Source organism: Leptosomus discolor, chromosome 15, assembly GCF_034619465.1.
Source record: "Leptosomus discolor isolate bLepDis1 chromosome 15, bLepDis1.hap2, whole genome shotgun sequence".
NCBI classification, from domain to species: Eukaryota; Metazoa; Chordata; class Aves; order Leptosomiformes; family Leptosomidae; genus Leptosomus; species Leptosomus discolor.
This window is the reverse complement of record NC_141405.1, coordinates 4,727,273-4,745,397: the sequence shown is the minus strand read 5'-3', so window position 1 is coordinate 4,745,397 and position 18,125 is coordinate 4,727,273. Positions and strand designations below refer to the sequence as shown.

General features: G+C 46.6%; 1 protein-coding gene across 4 annotated transcripts in view; it reads left to right on the top strand.

The window, feature by feature from the left end:
- The window catches only part of RPTOR (regulatory associated protein of MTOR complex 1), a 148,754-nt gene that overhangs the window by 53,169 nt on the left and 77,460 nt on the right, over window positions 1–18,125 (top strand). For all 4 annotated transcript variants that reach the window (XM_086473480.1, XM_086473479.1, XM_086473478.1 and 1 more), the window contains exons 6-7: window positions 949–1,124; window positions 7,800–7,859. In XM_086473480.1, the coding sequence (XP_086329606.1) occupies window positions 949–1,124; window positions 7,800–7,859 (236 nt within the window). The remainder of the gene's footprint in view (window positions 1–948; window positions 1,125–7,799; window positions 7,860–18,125) is intronic.

Below are 18,125 nucleotides of genomic sequence, written 5' to 3'. Positions count from 1 at the left end.
TCTGTCTTGCCTTTTGAAAATTGATCTACAGCGTGGCAAGTGGAAGAGCTGAATAACGTTTATGCGGAGCTCGTTCTTGTCTGACCAATGCGCTCATCAGTCCATGGCTCGTGTGGAGTCTGCACTGACATGTCTCTCACTCTGAGTATTTTAAACAGGTGATTATGCCCAATGAAATAGAAACTAATCGAGTCTTGGAAAATGATGCCTTGTTAGAACAGTTCTAGAGATGCAAAGACCTTCCTTCAGAGTTGTTCTCCAGGGTAACATTCACTGCTTAGAGCAGAAATACCATCCAGAGGAATGTGTATAAGGACCTTGAACCGCTTTACTAAAGCGTTAATCAAAACTTCTCTCTGCTGACGTGTATTTGCGTTGCAGAAGGCAGCGCACGGTTCTTTTTCTCTTTTGCTGGAAGACAGCCTCTCTGCTTACGTCCAGTAATTTTCCAGCTTGACCTTTTTGCTCTAGTGAAGTAGAAAGATGTATGGGAGAGACACAGGGAGTTCAGTGTCCTCCTGGCTTACCAACAGGAGCTGTGTTTATGCTCCGTGGCAGGACACGCTGCCCAGTACTGCCAGATGAATTGCGTTTTGTGTTCGAAGCTGTTCTGCCGTCTGTGGTGAATGGGTATGAGCTGCAGGAAGGATGGGTTTTGCTTAAATGTAGAAGAAAAAAATAATTAGTCCAACTTGCTTCTACAGTGCTTGATTCCAGGCTGGCAGATGTGAACTGAAGACTCTGAAGTCTGTTGCAAGTTGCTGTTGCTGGTGTGTGGTGTGGTGACGGTAAATGCTGTTAATTCGATGTGAGTTAGAGCTGTGGTTGGTGCCACCATAGTTGTACATTTCTCCGAATCCAGAGATCCATTGAACTTTGAAGCTCTTCATGGGTTATTTTCCGAGTGGTCTGAATTCAGCCCCTGAGTAATTTCCTCGGTCTCTGCAGGTGGCTGCGATTAACCCGAACCATCCCCTCGCTCAAATGCCTTTGCCGCCCTCGATGAAGAACTGCATTCAGCTGGCAGCCTGTGAAGCCAATGAGCTGCTGCCCATGATCCCTGATCTGCCGGCTGACCTTTTCACATCATGCCTTACTACGCCGATCAAAATTGCTCTGAGATGGTGAGTATCTTCCCCGTTATTGAAGGCAAGTGCATAATTTGTGTAGCTTGTCTGTTGAAATGATAGATTTGTTAATCCAAGTGCTTTATCTAACCTAAAGTTTGGCTGCGATATTGAATTACAGGATTTGAACAATGCATTTGGGACAGCGTTTTATTAATCGGAACTAGAAAGGTGAAAATATTGTTATCTTCTACTTATTACGTTTTAGATTCCAGCTCAATATCTAGGTTTGCTCAGATTAAGGGATTTGCTGTTCTGGGAATTAAATATCTGCTTCTTCAGAGAGCAGAAATAGTACATAGTGCAATACAACTTCTTGTAAATTGTCCTTTGTACAAATCATGTTCCAAATGTTGCGGTTGCTGTAAATAATACAGTAGCATTAATAATGCTGTAGTGGAAGAAATGGAGCGATAAACCAAAGAAAGATGTTGTGGAATGACATACCAAGTTAATTAGGCAGGAAGTTATAAAAGGCTGCTACAGATAGCAGGAGCTTTCGAAGAGCAATGGTTTTACTCGGCAACAGAGAGGATCAGGCACAATTGTGGTGCCAGCTCAGGACATGGTGCGAGGAATCCGGCGTGTCGTACGTGGCTCTGTCGATTCCTTCCTGTCGGCCCTTTTCCCTCGATCCTCTCCAGGTTGTGTGTAGCCCAGGATGGAAAACTTGGGGTCGTTTGCTAGACTGGGCTACAACAGGCAGCAGCACGCAGACGTTGCAGCCCGGGGTAAGCAATTGGGTTGCCGCAGCTTCAAGAGTTCCTGGCTGCTTTGGGAGACTCTTTGGTAACTCACAACACTTACCTCTTTCTGACTTACATAAAAAACGAATGGAGTGAGTTAATTTGATCAGGTTCTGGTTTAGGCATGTCGTGCCTTTGACTGATCACCTCATGTGAGGGACAGCACAAGAGCTGTTTAGTTTTTTATCTCGTTTTTGATTTCTTGAGCTCGCAGGGTATTTTCTCACAGAAGAGAGTCACAGCTTGTAAATACTGGCAGAAACCTCGGCTCATTTGGAAAAGCAGGGCAAAGAGCTTCAGTGACATTAGGAGTATTTTCAAGGGAAGGTTTTGAAAGCACTAGGGAGAAAATGATTTTTCTGACCCAGGTGTCACGGACCAGGAGTCTGAAGTAACGGGAGACTAGCCTGGAGGTTCAGCCACGGAATGGGAAACCTCTAAATGAGTTAGGCAGGGGGGTGCTCCCCTCATAGCTTTAAAAGCCTTTTCATCTTACTTTTTCCTTCTGTTGTAAGAACGAGCCATTACGTTGTTTTTCGAAGATCCCAGCCTGGTTGCTGCACTAAGTGCTCATCAAAACACTCCGGTGAGCACTTGGAGGTGTGCGGCAGGGTTGAGCCTGCTGATAGCCAGAGACCCCTGATCCTGAGAGCATGGGGGGCATCCCTTCTGGACCGCTGGAAGGAAAGAGGCGTTAACGCCCAGCGTAGCTGTGACTGTGCCGGCTCTTCACTGCTGAAGTGACTGTCTTGATGTGGGGCTTTGCTGCCTTGCTCTTCCCGAGGCTGCGGCGGTGGTGGGCTGGCTCTGAACTCTGCCTGCTGTGGGAAAATTCTCAAGCTGCCTGCGTAAATCCCTCTCTCTAAATGCTAGAGAACTATGTGGGAAATTTCCTACTATGTGGGAAAATTCCCTTAGGGGAACTTTGAGAAATACCATGTTTTATAACCAGGAAGATGTGGTTGCAAGGAGCTGCTTTTATCATACAGCTGCTGTCGGATCACTGCTCTCCAAATGTGAAGGAATTTAGATTTCTGCTGGGTTTATCTATGGAGAAAGACTTGGAAATTTAACTGAATGTTTCACCTGATTAGCTCAAGGATAGCAGCAGGTGGCAATAAATGCAACTTGGTAAATACAAATGATGCTTTTTAAAAGAATTAACTTGTTGAATGGAGTCCACAACCAGTAAATGAAACAAAATCCAGCATCCAGCAAATGGAGGTTTAACTTCAAGTTCTAGGGAGAATGTTTTCACCACAACACCCTGTAACTGTGAAGGGTGAAACAATTGCTTTCTGGGGCGGATGTGCTGAGGCTTGCAGTTACTCTGGACAACTCATTGTCGTGCACGTGTGTTAGATCAATACCGTGCAGACACAGGGACACCTTATTTTCACTAATTCATTACATCTTTGTGAGAACCCCTAGCATGGGCTTTGATGCTGTTGAAGATTAACTGGTTTATGGCAAACCAAAGCTTCATAAGTGCAGTGAAAGCTGTTGGCATCAGGACTTGGGGGTTCCCTTTCCCTTGCAGTGACTGGAACCATACTGCGCAGTTTGTGCCGTATTTCAAGTGAAGATGCTGAGGGTCTGCAAGAGCTTTCTTTGGGTTTTGGTGGTTTGGTTTGGTTTTTTTAATATACTGAGAAAGGGTTGTTTTGGATATTATGATCTGTTCAGGAGTTGTCTGTTACTTCATCTCCATGGGAACGTGGCTGAGGGGGTGATGGGGCAGGCTCTCAAGCAGGGCTACACCTGGCGTAGGCACAGAGAGTCTCAGAGTTGTGCCTCCTTTGTGTTTGGTGGGAAACACGTTTGTGAAAATGCAGCTGGGAAGGATTTAGAACTATTAACCTCGGCTGTGCGTGGGGCTGATGCCGGTAGATGCCACGCGAACTCCCTCCCGGAGAGCAAAGCGTTTCCTCCTACATCTGATCCAGTGGTTACGTGCGGTGCTTTCTGCACAGACAAACATTTCTCTCTTCTCTGATGAAGATGATGCTCCTTTTATATTCCCTATCGATTGGCATTATTACGGTTGTGGTTTTATCCATGCAAGCCCTGTGAATAATAAGTGCTTGCTTGCAGAGCGTTGTTACTGCTGTGAAGCGCGATGCCTGCAGGGCCAGACCCTCCTCCTGCATTTCAGCTGCTTGATGTGAGCCCTGTGCTGGTGTCCTAAAGCAGACAGTTAACCTAAAATAAAGATGTCAACCTTTGTCATTAAAACTTCTCTTTTACTTCAGTCTAGCCCTTTTACTAAAGCTGATACAGGACCCTGGAGAATTGCTTTTGAAATGCAACATTTTTGCAATTTTGGACTGACAGGCTAATGAGGTTTCATATACTGGATTTATGGGCAAATAAAAGTTTGATGAATAAATTTTTATACATTTTTGTGCTCTGTGTTTTAAATAAAAAACTGATGGACAAAATCGCTTATCAAGTGGGGTTGCAGCTGTATCCACTTCAGTCTAATTTTAGGGGAAGAAAAGTTGGTGCTGGTAAGAGAAGCGCAGGTCAGTCATGCCCTCCCGAATGTGGTGTGTGAAACTCTGACTGACAGTCTGGCAGTTCCAGGAGCCCAGAGTTCTGGCTGACTTGGTCCTGATTATCTTCGTATGGCGTGAGCTGATGTATTCCGAATATAAGTTGCAGCTGTGCATAGCTACATACGAGCTGAGGGGTAAGCTGTATGGATTGTTAATCTTGACTGGGGTGTGCTCATGGGGAAGTCGATGCAGCTATTGCCGAAACAGGCAGAAATTAGTTGGTGTCTGGTGCGCTGGTTTACACAGGGCTGTGTCTCTCACACTGTCTAAAGCAAAAAGCAACTGTTTTGGAAGTTGTGATCAGTAGCGTGTCATACCCTTATCTTATCATTAGTCCCTTAAACCACAAACAAGCTGCAATTATGTTCAGAGCTTTACACATCGGGGAGAAGGCTGTGCTCGTCTAAATTGCCAAAGAACCCCATGGCTTTGAACCATGAAGTTCCACTTGTGAAAGAGTAATAGGGCTCCTGAAAAGTGCTGGAAACCCTCCAAACCGAAAAGAGATAAAAAGGTTGGGAACTGCCCAGACGCAGGAGTTTCAGATATGCAGTTTGTACACCAGAACAGCGATACAGCAAGCTGGAAAGTGCATGGAAAAAAGAACTTGACCTGTGACAGCTGATTTTCTGTTGGGTCAATTAAAACAAACGTTTATAGTGGGTTTTTTTCTGATGTATTTGTTTGGCATTTCTGCTTGAGATTTTGGGGAGTTAACCAACCCAGTCCTCGGTCCTGAATTTATTTAAAGAGACTAAATTGAGTTTCAAAATATTCCTGTGATACCTGAGCAGAACCTGGCTGAACATTGTTATGTGTGTTTCTGGTTTTCTTCTGTACTGCCTGCCGTTGATTGGTGTGTCCCCATGCAGCTCTGGTGTGTTTTGCCTGATGTTTGTGATGGTGACACCAACCATCACTTGAGATGTCCTGTTTAGAGCCTTGGAGTGGTGAAAGAGGGTTGCAGATACAAGATGAGGAACATCTTGTTTACGGGTACAATTCCTTGGCAATCAGTGGTGGTTAGAGAGGAAATGCAGATAGTCTGCTACTGGTTAAACGGGGTTTTAATGGACTCACCCTTTCAGAATATTCGGGGCAGTGGTGGTGGCTTTTACTGTCACGGGCCCGGTATGTACAGCAGCAGTAAGTGCTTGCTGCTTTGCTCCCCTTGTGCTGAATATCAAACGGATCCATGGCCAGGGCAGAAAGGGTGAGGTCTCCTGAGTCAAATGCAGTCTGGTTTTATCTTCTCATCTTTGAGGAGCCACGAGCTGGAATGAAGTAACTGAAATCTAAGCTTATTTACATGTTGCCTGCAGTGCAATACTAGCAACTCCCTAAGGAAGTGCTAAATGATGGCTGCAGAACACATTTAGATGTGAAAATAGTGTTTATAGTTGACCTCAAAGGTGTGCCTGTCCTGCTGCCGGAGGAGTTGTGGGAAACACTTGGCACACTGGCATTTCTCCCCTCGTGTCCTGAATGTGTGGGGCAAGCTTTCTGCCTCTGATCCGGCAAACTGTAATCAAAAAACCTTGTGCTTAGGAGAAATCCTTGCAAAAAGGAGGCTGATGTGTTTGTTTGCCCTGTGGCAAATGCGCTCTGCTGCCGGGCAAGAGCCTGCTCGGCAGTCCTCAGACTGGCTGCCTGGTCCGGAGGAGACCGGCTGTGCTGAGGGGGGTTAGGATGCTCCTCCGTTGAGTCCTGCAACAGCGTGCAGCGCTGCCCTGCTCCTCTGTGAGCCTGTAAAATGCTGCTGAGCGAGGTTAGGGCAGATCGTGGCTCGGATGAGAGGCTCCCCAAGTCAATACAGCGTCCTGTGCTTTTCTGTAGGGAAAGCACATGTGTCACGGCACAGAGCTGTGCTGGCTGTTACAGCCTTCTTTCAGATATGTCATGATTAGAGGCACTGAGCAGAGGAGTTAGAAAGTCTTTTGGCATCCTTAGTCTGTAGGGAGTCTCCAGCCTGATTCCAGTGACCTAATTCTGCCGTGCTGAATTCCGCCTGCAGTTTGTGTTTGAGAGGGGTGTTTCCCTGAGAGGTTCTGTAAAGCTGCATTGTAAAAATTTTATATTACAGCAGGCTGTATAGGGATCCCTCTGTAGCGTTCATAGTTAGCTTTATGAGTTTTGTTTTTTTTTAAGATGGATGGTGCACACATCAGAAAAGCAGCCTGGAGACCGCTTAGCTTTTCCGAGCCCATCCCTGTTTTGGCAGTAATGGGTATCCTGCAGGCAGGGGGTGCCCCAAGGAAACTGGAGGGTCCTCGAGATTTCAGATATGAGCTCTACTCCTCTTTAAAGAAGTAATTGTTCTCTCCTCTACCTGGGGAAGAGCCTTGGGTTGTGGCTGTCCTGGCTCTGGTGAAAGAAGGGGCTCCTGCTGCAGCAGCTCCGGCGGCTGCGGGGTGCGGGAGGTGGGTTTCTTGGGCAGTCGAGCCCTCCCGGTCCAGCGCTGCCACGGGCCGTTGTGTTCCTGGGCGGAGCGAAGCGTGGGGGGTAAATGCCAACTTGCACCGTGCTGATGGATGAATTCTTCATTAAACAGCAGTGTGGGTTTTGGAAGTACTGGGAAAACGGGCAGGGAAGGTAGCGCCACCACTGAGGAAGGCATTTCTCAAGTTGAATTTGCTGGTTTTTCTTCCCAGATCTATTGTTTCTCACTTCTGCACTCTGGGCTGCAAAGCGTGTCCCAGAGCGTTTTGGAGGAGGGAGACAAGCGCTCGGCAGCGGGGCCAGCAGTCGATTTGTCTTCCCACACTCACTTGGGTTTAACGACTTTTTTGGGATTTTGCAGGCGCAGCGCGTGGTCGTGCTGAGAGGACTCTGCGCTCGCCAGGGCCGGCGTTCCTGAAGTAGTGGTGTTGGTAATGCTGAGGAAATGGAGTCAGCATTTTTTTTAATTAAATATCTGAGATGTTTGAACTTGAAGCATCCTTCTCGTTCCCTCCCTTTCTCACTTTCCTGCCTGCAGCGCCAAAGCTCTTCAGGGAAACCCAGCCAATGCTGATCATTATTCCAGAAGCATAAACCTCCTCGGCTCTTGTCTTGCTCCTCCCGAGAGACCGTGTTGGATGACTGTGAGCCCTTTTTCCCCGCCGCTGTGTGTTGGAAAACTTGTCACTGTGACAGTTACAATACCCCCGTTTTGACGCCTGGCGATGGAAATTGCCGCATAATCATGAGTGTGACAAATATTGAGGGCCTTGTTTGATTCTTATTATGCTGTGGCAAAGTTTTCTACCCAAAAACCATTTTAAAAGCAGAAGCAGTGTAATAAAGAAACTTCCTTCTACATTTTTTCCACAGAACCTTGTCATTAAATATTCAATTAGTATGTTTTATTTTTATTCTCTTCTCCACAGGTTCTGTATGCAGAAGAGTGTCAGACTGGTGCCAGGAGTCACACTGGATTTAATAGAGAAGTAAGCCAAATTTTGTGATTTGTTTTTTTCCCTGTTGCTCTTAATTTCCTCATTATTTCTAGCATTTCTCTTGTTTGTCTGTGACAAAATTTCTTTGGAAAGCTTCTCACAGAGTCTGCACCTCCAGTATTTGTCATTTCTTGCCTTACTCTGTGTTGCTGAATTAAGCAGCGGCCATAAAAGCGCGCAGTGGTTGGGGAGCGGTGCCGCAGGCAAGAGTTACGGCTGCGCTGGGGCTCGGCTCAGCGAGCTGAGAGGCCTGTAGCTCTCGCCGCTCGTGCTGCCAGCCCGGACTAGCCAGAGGTGGCAACTGTAGACACGGAGTGTGGCCTGTTCCTGGAAGTCCAGCACTGAAAAGCCGCGTGCGCGGCTGGTTTCCCTGTGGGTTCTGACCCTGGGAGCGTTGAGCGAGGAGATGTGCTGGCAGCCCCGCGGGCAGTACAGCCCATGTCACCACAACAGCTAGGGATCGGAAAACCACTTCACCGAAAATGCTGTTTGTCGCTTCGTCGCCGTGCTGCCCTACTGTTCTTTGTCTGACGGTGTTACATGTCAGACTTAATGCCACTGAAACGTGTTGTAATCCTTTTCTCCAGGCAACGTTTGAGCACAATTACTGGTTGTCAGGCAGCTGAGGCAAGCTGATTAACCAAGACCACTGTTCTTCAAATTTTACTTCAGTATATACTAACAAAGCAGACTTTGAAATAAGAATTGTCCACTCTAGTCTTTGCTTTTTAAGATTTTTGTTTGTTTAGAAAGGGAAGCATATTCTTAAAGACAGGGCAGGAGATGCTTGCAGCCATTAGATGCAGGAGTTCAGTGCTCACTGCAGATTGTTTTTGAATGCCCTATTCTTGGAACATTGATACACACACACAAACTGGGAGTGATTAATCAAAGATGACTCATTCCATTTCTGAGAAATTCTAACTCTAGGAATACTGTCATTGAGGGGAGTTAAACTCTTCTCTCTTCATGGGTGTCCAGAGTCCAGTAACCATCTTTAGTCTAAGATGAAAACTGTGGAGTTGAAGGGCATCCTGAAAGGGGTTAGGAGAACAGGAATCTGGGTAATAAGCGTGAATTCTTAATAGAAATATATTATCATAGTTCCTTGGGTTTTAATAAGCTTCTGCATGGTGTAGCGAGGTGCAGCCATCAGTCATTGCCCATGCTGCCAATAGCAAATTGTCTGTTATCGCGGAAGCAATGAGGGTAAGATTGCATCAGCTAAAATTTCTTGTTCAGTTTTTGCTTTAGTAAATCATTCCATGTTAATTTGCTTGTTTTACATTCAGATGAGGTTAAGAACGCTTCTCGATGCTACTAGCTCTTCCGCAATACCTATTTTAGATAGTCGGGCTCATCAGTAGTATTTGAGTATTTAATCATGCTAATTTTGTATGTGAAAATTCGATTATCCTGTCTCATCTCAGTTGGGGGAGCTAAGCAACGGTTCTTCTAAAGCTGTACTTCAGAGGCACTGATCTTACCAAAATAAAAAACAATCAGTTTGCAAGTAAAATAATAGAGACAGGACATCATCTGACAAAGGGCGCGTTCGAGCGGTTTTCAGACGTATCAGTGTAGGAGAAGGTTCACTGCTGGGTGTTGTTTGCTCTGAAAGCCGTTGTGAAAACGTGGTGGGGTTTGTTTTTCTTTTGTTTTTAAGGAGATGAGAAGCAGGAAGGAAAACTACCCGTGGCTGACGTTGCTTTGCCTACGCACGCAGAGGTGTGCTAACGGGGTTTTGGTGCGAGAAAGTTGGAGGGTCCTGAAGCTAAAAGCTACTTAGTGGTAGGAAGGTGTGTAGTTCCCTGACTGTGGTTGAAGTGGGCAGAGTGTGGGGGATGGTGTTTGGCCAGCTCTGCCTCTTGGACAGCAAGGGTAAGCAGAAGTTCTTCCTGAACTGAGGGGCTCCTCATCAGCATGGGCTGAGATCACCTCAGGCCACTGGATAAATGTGTTCCAGAACAATGACTATATTATCTTAATTGCAATTAACATATTGCTACAAGAGCGTGTCTAATTAAAGAACATATGGCGAGGGTCAGCGAAGGTCTGAGCCAGGGAGCTCAAGAATCCACTGAACGCTCGGATGTACTGCTGAGGGTTAAATACTCTTCAAATAATGCTTTACTGGCAAAAAAAGAATTTTCTTGAGTATTCTTGATTCTTGTTGGTTAGTGCCACAGCACACGCACGTTCTTTAAAGGCTGTCTTCATGGCAAGTGTGTCAGAAGTAGGTTCCTGTGGATATCAAATCTTTAAGCCTCATCATCTTAATCTGCTGCATGTATCAGTTATAGAAAACATGTGGTTTTTGTTACAGCCTTGAGATCGGCCTGGACCACTGCCTGGATTGCCCGTGTGTACATTGTAGTTTATAATTTAGTTGTCTTTAAAACTGGGGAAAGAGTTTGTATCGCAATTAAGCTGCAGACTTTGAGACTGAATTAGGCTGCATCTTCTTTGAAGGGCTCAGATTTCTAATTATTTAGGCTAAGCCAGCCTCCTGATGAATAAATGTGTGGTGTATCCTGATGTGCATTTGTATCACAGACCTGAGATGAAGCCAGAATAATCCGTAGCTTAGAAATACTGTCTGGCTCCAGCAACGATCTTTAAAATGTAAAGAAAAAAAGAAGGAAAATTAGGTTGGTGAAGTACTGGGAATTTAGGAATTTCTGGCTGCCACTTTATAAGGCTCTTCAGTGGCAGTATCGGTGTTGGGCATTCCTGCTGCCTTGGCTGGTCTTTTCTGCCTGATCACAAGCCATCCTGTCATCTGTGCTGGCACAAATTCTTGTGTGGCTGCTGAGTGAACAGAACTGGGGCTTTGTTCTGCCTCTCAGAAATTTTGGAAAAAATCCTAAGGAATAGTTTAACTTGGTGTAGGGTGGGCATACAAAGCTGGGTGCCAAGAATCAGGGATGTGCAAGAATGCCGTGATCTCTATTGCTGCATTAGGCTGCCTCTCCTGAAATCACGTTCTCAGGGGAGCATGTGAGGTGTATCGCCTTCCTGGAATGCTTTTCCCTGGGTCAGTCTTGCAGAAGGAGGGAGTTCGCTAAACAAACATCCCGGTGACCTGAGAGCTCTCGTGCTTCTGGTGGGGCCACTTAGAAGACAGTCTCAAATGAGAACCTGCGTACGGCACGGCAGTCCACTTTCACAGCTGGAAAGGAGCCTCGTGGCTTGCTGTCAGGGTTTTGTGACAAGGGACCTTTTCTGAATGTCAGCTCTGCGTCACGTAGGCAGGAGCAGTGTGGGAGAAACTCGTCTTGCTGCAGCGTGTGCGGTTGCTGTTCTGAGAGCAGAGAGCCCATCTCCAGGCTGTCACTCACCAGCACAAGATCCATTTATAAGAATCACTGGAAGTAACAAATTTGAGACTGGAATTAATTTTTGTTTCCACTTTAAGTATTGTCGAATGTCACAGACTGGGAATTATTAATGTTTTAATGTCTGTTGATTATTGATGAGTAATGGTTCAGTAGGAGCCAGTTTAAAGATGAAGTAGGAAAAATGAAATCCCAAGGTATCTCACAGCAACAATAATATAACTGGAGAAAATGCGGAAATGGCACTGTAGTGTAACAAATGCCTTTGGTGCCTGCTCTCAGGACTTGGCTAATCCCTTGCCTTCGGGATGGTAAATTGGAGGGCAGGCAGAGGAGCGCAGCTGGGTAGCGTCGTGCCTTATTTCTTTCCCCGGGTGATCCCAGCAGCACGTATCGGCTGCTCGGGTCCCTTTCAGTAAATTTTCCTCTGCCAGGCTGGCGTGCTGCACGGCGGCAGGAGGGGTCGAGGTTAGCGTCGCCTGGGACCGGCCCGGAGTGCCCACGAGCAGGAGGTCGGGCTGAGCGTGTCGGGTAAGGGGGGCTGCAGGGAGCGCCCCGGTCCTGGCTGCCCGTCGCTGCTCGGGGAAATCAATTCTGCTTCAGCACTTCCCCTCAAAGTTTAACAGCAACAGCGGCTTTTTTGCTAACGTCTTGAAGATGAGCGCGTCAGTCTTGGAAGAGAGTTTGTTGTGTGGAAGGTCACTGGAAATGAGGGTTTGTTTGAAATCAGAAGGACAAAAGCTGTCCCAGGATGGTGACAGGCTTACGGACTGTACCTGGGTTTGAACAGAATTGTTGCTGCTGTGGAAGGCCAAATGCTAAACTGAGACTGTATTTCCACCCAGATACAGCACTGCCTGCCTGGGGCGAGGAGCTGCTGCCGGAGCTGTTGGTGTTGAGGCTGGAAACAGGCCGATTCCCAGCTAGCTGGGGAAAGGCATTCGAGTGAAAGGGAAAAGCTCTGCTCTTCTCAGCAGGGCTGGACAGGGACAAACGCTGTTGCCTTTCGGGCAAGTGACTGGAGGCAGAACGATGGTGCTGAGGTTGCCAGGACTGTGGCATCCTGGTCTGTGGCATCACGGCTGCCACAAGTTAAGGCATCTTTGCAGGTACTTCATCAGCCATGTACTAATCCAGGTTCTGAAATACTGTGGCCTGGTTTGGTTTTTGAATATATATTTAACAACTTATTTGTAGTGGGAAAACTATAATTTTTAGTTTGCCTTTAGACCTAGGGTAGGCAGCTTTCAGCCCCTTTATATTCTTCTAGAAAATTCAATAGAAGGCTTTAGAGCATCTTTCAGAATGTGTTTTAGTGAGCGTTATTAGCCACAGTATAACAGGGATGCGGTCACACTACCTGTTGGTAATATGTCGCTCATTGGTACTTGAGTTGAGGGAAAACTTTGCTTTTGAAGATGTTATTCCGAAAAGTTTCCCTTCTGTAATAAATCTGGTTTTATTGAAATGAGGTATTTAATTTTATTGCTGTTGTTACAGGGTATCAGGCTCTAGGGTTGGCAAAGCCTACTGTAAATACAAAGCGAAGATCATACTCAAAGGATGGTTTTCATGGCAACACTTCTTTTGTATCTTTATACAGAGAGATGACAGGATTGAACGCTGGATTGAATACAAAGCTTTACAGCACTTTTGAACAACTAATTTAAGAATCTCAAACATTTTGTCTTTCTGAAGTAGTTTGCCAAGGTTTCAGGAGCCCCATCACGGCACACCTGTATCATCCATGTTACTTTGTGATAAGGGCACGTTGTCTTTGAGCTCGTTAACTGTGTTGATCCTCTCTGAGCAGCTCTTGCTGGTTCAAGAGATTTCCAGGGTGTATCTCCTGCCTGCATTGCTGGCATACCATTGGCCGTGGTACACGCTCTCCCTTTTTTTCCTGGAGGAGTGAAAAGTGAAACACATTTGTGTTATTTTCTTTCCCAAAACTAAAATTATTGTGAATGTTCACAGGTACATCAGTCCCAAAGCGTCCTGTTTTCTGAAGTCTGATACTGCCTATCACGATATTACACGTATTATGTTCCAAAAGTAGAGGTAGTGATGGAGCCCATCCGAAGGGAGAAGCCGGCATCCTTTGAAGTAAATGCTTCCCCTGTACTTAAAGTGATTCATGGGATTTTGCTGAATTTCTGACAAGGACATCCATGGTTACACCTAGCACGAGCTCCTTGGTGACCCTGACATTTTGTAGTCCTCACTTTTCACAACAGACTGCCACGCTTTGGGTCTCTGTAAAGGCGTCTGTCAGGAAGTTGATGGAAGAAGCAATTGAGAGTGCCGAGATGTTAATGTGCAGCGAGCAGTCAGACAGCCTGCCCTTTCTGCCTTTTCATCCCCTCCCTCAAAACCAGTTTTTACAAATGAGGTCTGCTTTGTCCTCGCTGCCAAAGGGTCGCGCTGTTTGTCAAAGCATAACGGGAAAGGCATCGGGAGGGGTGATACCAAGTGATGGCAGTGTTCCTTGGGGGGAAAAGTACTTTGTGGAGCCTTGTGATCTTCTGGTTGTGTAGCCACATACCCGAATAGACGTTAAAGGGAGCTTTAGTTCATAGCCAGAGGATGGATTGGAAAGAACACATTGTATGGGGGGAATGTACTCGCCCCAAAACATTTTATCTGAAAAATGACGTTAAGTAAATTTGTGTAGTGGAACTCTACAAAAGAAAAATCTAAGTGACCTCTACTTCTTTGAGAGGTATAGGCAGTGTTTAAACCCCCCCGAGGCAGCTGATTATTTCAAATAAATGTTTATAACAGTGTGAAGAAACAGGTAGGAGATGGCTGCGTGTCTGTCTCATGGCTTTCCAGTCTGTGCTGCTGTTGGTTATTTTAGTGCAGCTCTCCTGGCTGGGCTGGGAGGTTGGTACCTCTGAGTTCTAGCGCATGGAGGTGGAATTTGTCTGCTGCGCTGAACTGATGTCGGCTGATTCACTGGCCCTGTCATCAGAGTGTGTTTGAATGCGCTCTGAGAGTTAAGAATCGTTCCTCTGTTGCCTTTGGAAGCTTAACCTTTAATTCTCAAAGATGATTAAGATCTACTGTCATTGAGCAATACTGTGTTAAAAGTCCTTTCCTCAGATCGCTCTGCTTGTCGCTTGAGTATTACAAACTGTGCTCCAGTTTCTGGGATGAGAGTCGGAGTAGTCGGGGCAGAAAATAGGTTAGTGCTTATTTTCATCTGCCGATTGACAGCACTGCCTGTTCCAGCTTTAGTCGATTCCTGTGTGCAGCCCAGGGAACAGCCTTGCTGCCAGGTTCCTTCTAACGGCTGCTGTCAGGGGCCGGCTGAAGATCCAGAAGCTCGGGCAGGGTTTTGTGCAGCTACGGCCGTGTGTTGCCTTTCATCCCTGTGCTGTGCCCCGCGCTCTCTGCCCTCGCCATTAACACCTGATGCCTGGGTTTTCAGAGCGCCGAGCAGCATTAATCTTCACCGTGCTGGAGCCGGGTACAAAATCAGTATCTTCCTGGCTGTATATGAGGGCAGGAAGAAAATGAACTCGCCCGATGCCACGTGAGATGTGAGAATGACGTCCTATTAATTTCTGCTTCTTGACTGCATCCTCTTGCAGGTAGTGTGTTTTCTATGGATCTTGCCACCAGACTTAGAAAGGACAGTTGTATTGTGAAAAAATACCGAAATAGAATCTACACTCTACTAATGGGTAGTTATTTTAAGTCTTTAAATACAAAAATAAGACACGTACCTTGTTCCCCATGGAAGCGGATGTTCGAGTCACAAGGGGCTCCTGAGGTGGGCTGCTAGCAGCACCTTTGAATTTCAGCCTTAATGCCATCACTAAGATCTGTATCAGCTCACAATCTGCCTGTAATAAAGAGAATTTAGTATGAACTGCGCACAGAGTTCTCCATCTGGTGTAAAGATTCGAACTCTACTGTGAAAAGCCCTATTTCTGTTTCTACTGAAAACTGGCTTGAAAGTGGCAATCAAATGGTTTAAGCTCAGCATTTGGCTTGCTGGGGGATCTCAGCAAGGATCACTTTGGTTTCTAATTAATAACATTCTGACTTATGAAATGCTGCTATTTTGCTGCAGAGGGTGTTCTGCAATGCAAATATTTATGTGAAATCCTCACAAGAGCAGTCGTGTGGCCTTGTGTTCCCTCTGCTTGCTTTGGGGGATCAGTTAACAACCACTGTTTCAGAGATGTATATTTTTCCTCTGATATCCAGACAGACAGGAATTTTTTATAAGATGTTAATTTCTAGCTGTTTTAAGAGCTGTATTTATACAAGGGAATATGCTTCAGCTGAACCTGCTTGGAATAATACTGCTCTCTGTATCAGAAGAATGAGTTGCCATAGAGAGAGTGCTTTCTCCGCGTAGTTTGTCCTGATACTTTTAATGTTTGAAAGTTTGTTGAACAAACGTGAAAACTTGGACAAAGGCAGTACGAGGTCTTCGTTCAGCTCTGGGATAGAATAAATTTGAGTGACTTTTTTCAGTCTATAAAAGCAAGATCCTGGACCCTGGAGCAGCAGGGTTGCTGGCGGAGCATTGCTGTTCCACCTCCTGCATGTGCCGCAGTCAGGCCGTTGCCTCTGGTGGTTTGGTGTTTAGAATAGCAAGCGTTAAGCCCAGGGGAGACCATTAGTTTGTCTGCTCTGACCTTCTGCATCCCTGGGGCTACGGAATTTCACTGGGTTACTCCTCAGAAGAGTCAAATCACTTGTGCTTCTCTGAAGTGTGTGTGCCTTGAACCTTTGAAAGATGGAGATTGAGTTGCTTCCCTTTCTTTTAATGGTCAAGTGCTCTTCCTTCTTTCTCCACTTGTGTAAAGTATCTGTTGCCACCAAGATTTTTCACCCTTGTAGGTGTTTATCCACAATGTCCAAGCTGTTCCTTGGTAGGGTAGAGAGATGTCTTAAATGTCTCACTGTTTGACATTCATTCACTATCTTTTTTTTCTTTTAAGCTTTTCCTGTGTCTTCTATATTTTGTCTGTCCTGTTTTTGTGAATGTGAAATGTCACCACTAGGCAAAACGCTCCAGTATCGGTCTCGGTGATACAAAGCAGAATGACCCCTGTCCGCCGCTCGCTCCCGTGCTGGCGATAAGGATCCGTGCTCAGTTGCCCGTCCATTGCCAACCCTAACGCTTAGGGCTTTCCTGGATGAACTGGTGTTTCTTTGGAGGGGGCTGGGCTTTGTTTCTGTATTCTTACCACTTGATGAGTCTTCATGCAACATGGGAATCTTGCAGCAGAGAGTTCCTTCTGTCGGTCGACAGCACTGTTGAAAACCCGGCAAGCATCCTGCTGTGGGGCGTTGGAACTTCAGGAGTTCAGGGACTGCTGTGCCGATCGCGGGGGTGTGCGCAGCGAGGTTGATGGCTCGGGACTTCTTAGAACCTTCTGTTCGCCACAAGCCGTCTTACCGCCACATACCCACACGTGTGCGTGCGCAGGTGTAGCCACAGCAGGGCCTTCGCTGTGGCAAACCAAAACGTCACTGCCGTTCCCCCGCTGCTGTGTGCGCCAGGATAACCCTCTGGCGCTAAGGGAGGGCACTTAAGGGCATTTATGACAGGCTCATGTAACACACAGCTGCCGTGACCCCAGGAGAATCACTAGCTGGCCCTCCGCTTTTGCTTTGTTTGAGGAAGGGGATGTCTGTGTGAATATTTCAGCCTTGTGCATCATTTATTTTCTCCTGTCTAAAATGTAATCTTAAAAAAAACCCCAACCCTTTGCTCCCTTTCACTGCATATCTTGCGTATGAGCAGGGACAAGAGTAGATCGCTATTGGGAAAGCTGCCATCTCCGATATTGATTAGTGCCACTTTTTTCTGCTTTAAAATATTTAATAAAATTAGCAATTGGGCTCCTCAGCATTTTCAGTACCTTGCTGCACCACAAGTAGACTCCTGGTATGTATTGCCGACAGGATTTTGGTATTCTTAGGGTTGAAACTACGTCCCCAGTTGCAGGCTGGGTAGATGTGCGTGTTGCCCAAGTGGAGGAAGACGATGGGACGCGGTGGGGCGCAGCACAGCTTGCACGGCAGTGGCAGCGCCGGCTTTTCCCTTCCCCCGTGTGCTGCAGTGCCGGTCCCCCCACTCTTCAGGAGAAAGGGATTCATTCTCTTTGCGGGGAGGGGAGAAGAACACAACAGAAGGAAAAGAATTTTGGTTCGTTATTTTATACTTTAGGCACATAAGTGCTGTCGTGGCACAAATGGGTGAGGTTATGAAGCGACCTCATGCAGCATGGGTAGACACCGCTACGTTGAAATCTGGATTGAGTGAAGACTTCTTGCTGGACACGCATCCAACCTGGCATGTAGCTGGCGAGGGGTAAAACGTGGTGCCTCTGTTTGCGCTGTGACTTGGCGACAGGAGGGCTCCAGGGTTCAGCAGCGTTTTGGGTTGTTCGTTAGAAGGTGCTTTTCGAAGTGACCTTTCCTGCTCCAGACTGATTAATGCCTGACTTATAGGACTTAGAAATGTCCCTTGCTGTTGAGTTTCTGTGGGCAGCATGTTAAACTTTCAGTGAGGTTCAACGTTCAAGTTACTGTTTCCATGGGCGCCGGTGCATTCCCTGGGAAGTTTGTAGTTGCAGACAAGGTCTGCTGTTTGAACGAAAAGCTGCTGGTTATGCTCGGTAATGTGTTTAGCAAGGTGCTGCATTGGCACCCGCGTGCAGTACTGCTGGCGTGCGGCAGTTCCGCAGGCGGCTGAGCACTAACTCATGAACACGAGTTTTCAAAGAACCTACAGGTGAGAACCCGCGTGTGTTTGTGAGAACCAGCAAACGTGCCCCTCGGAAACGAGCGGCCGCACCGTCTGTGATAAGCACACGCACACTCTGGGCTTGACTTAAAAGATGGTCCCGCTGGAGCGCAGCGGTGAATCGTACTGGGGCTTTCTCCGTGA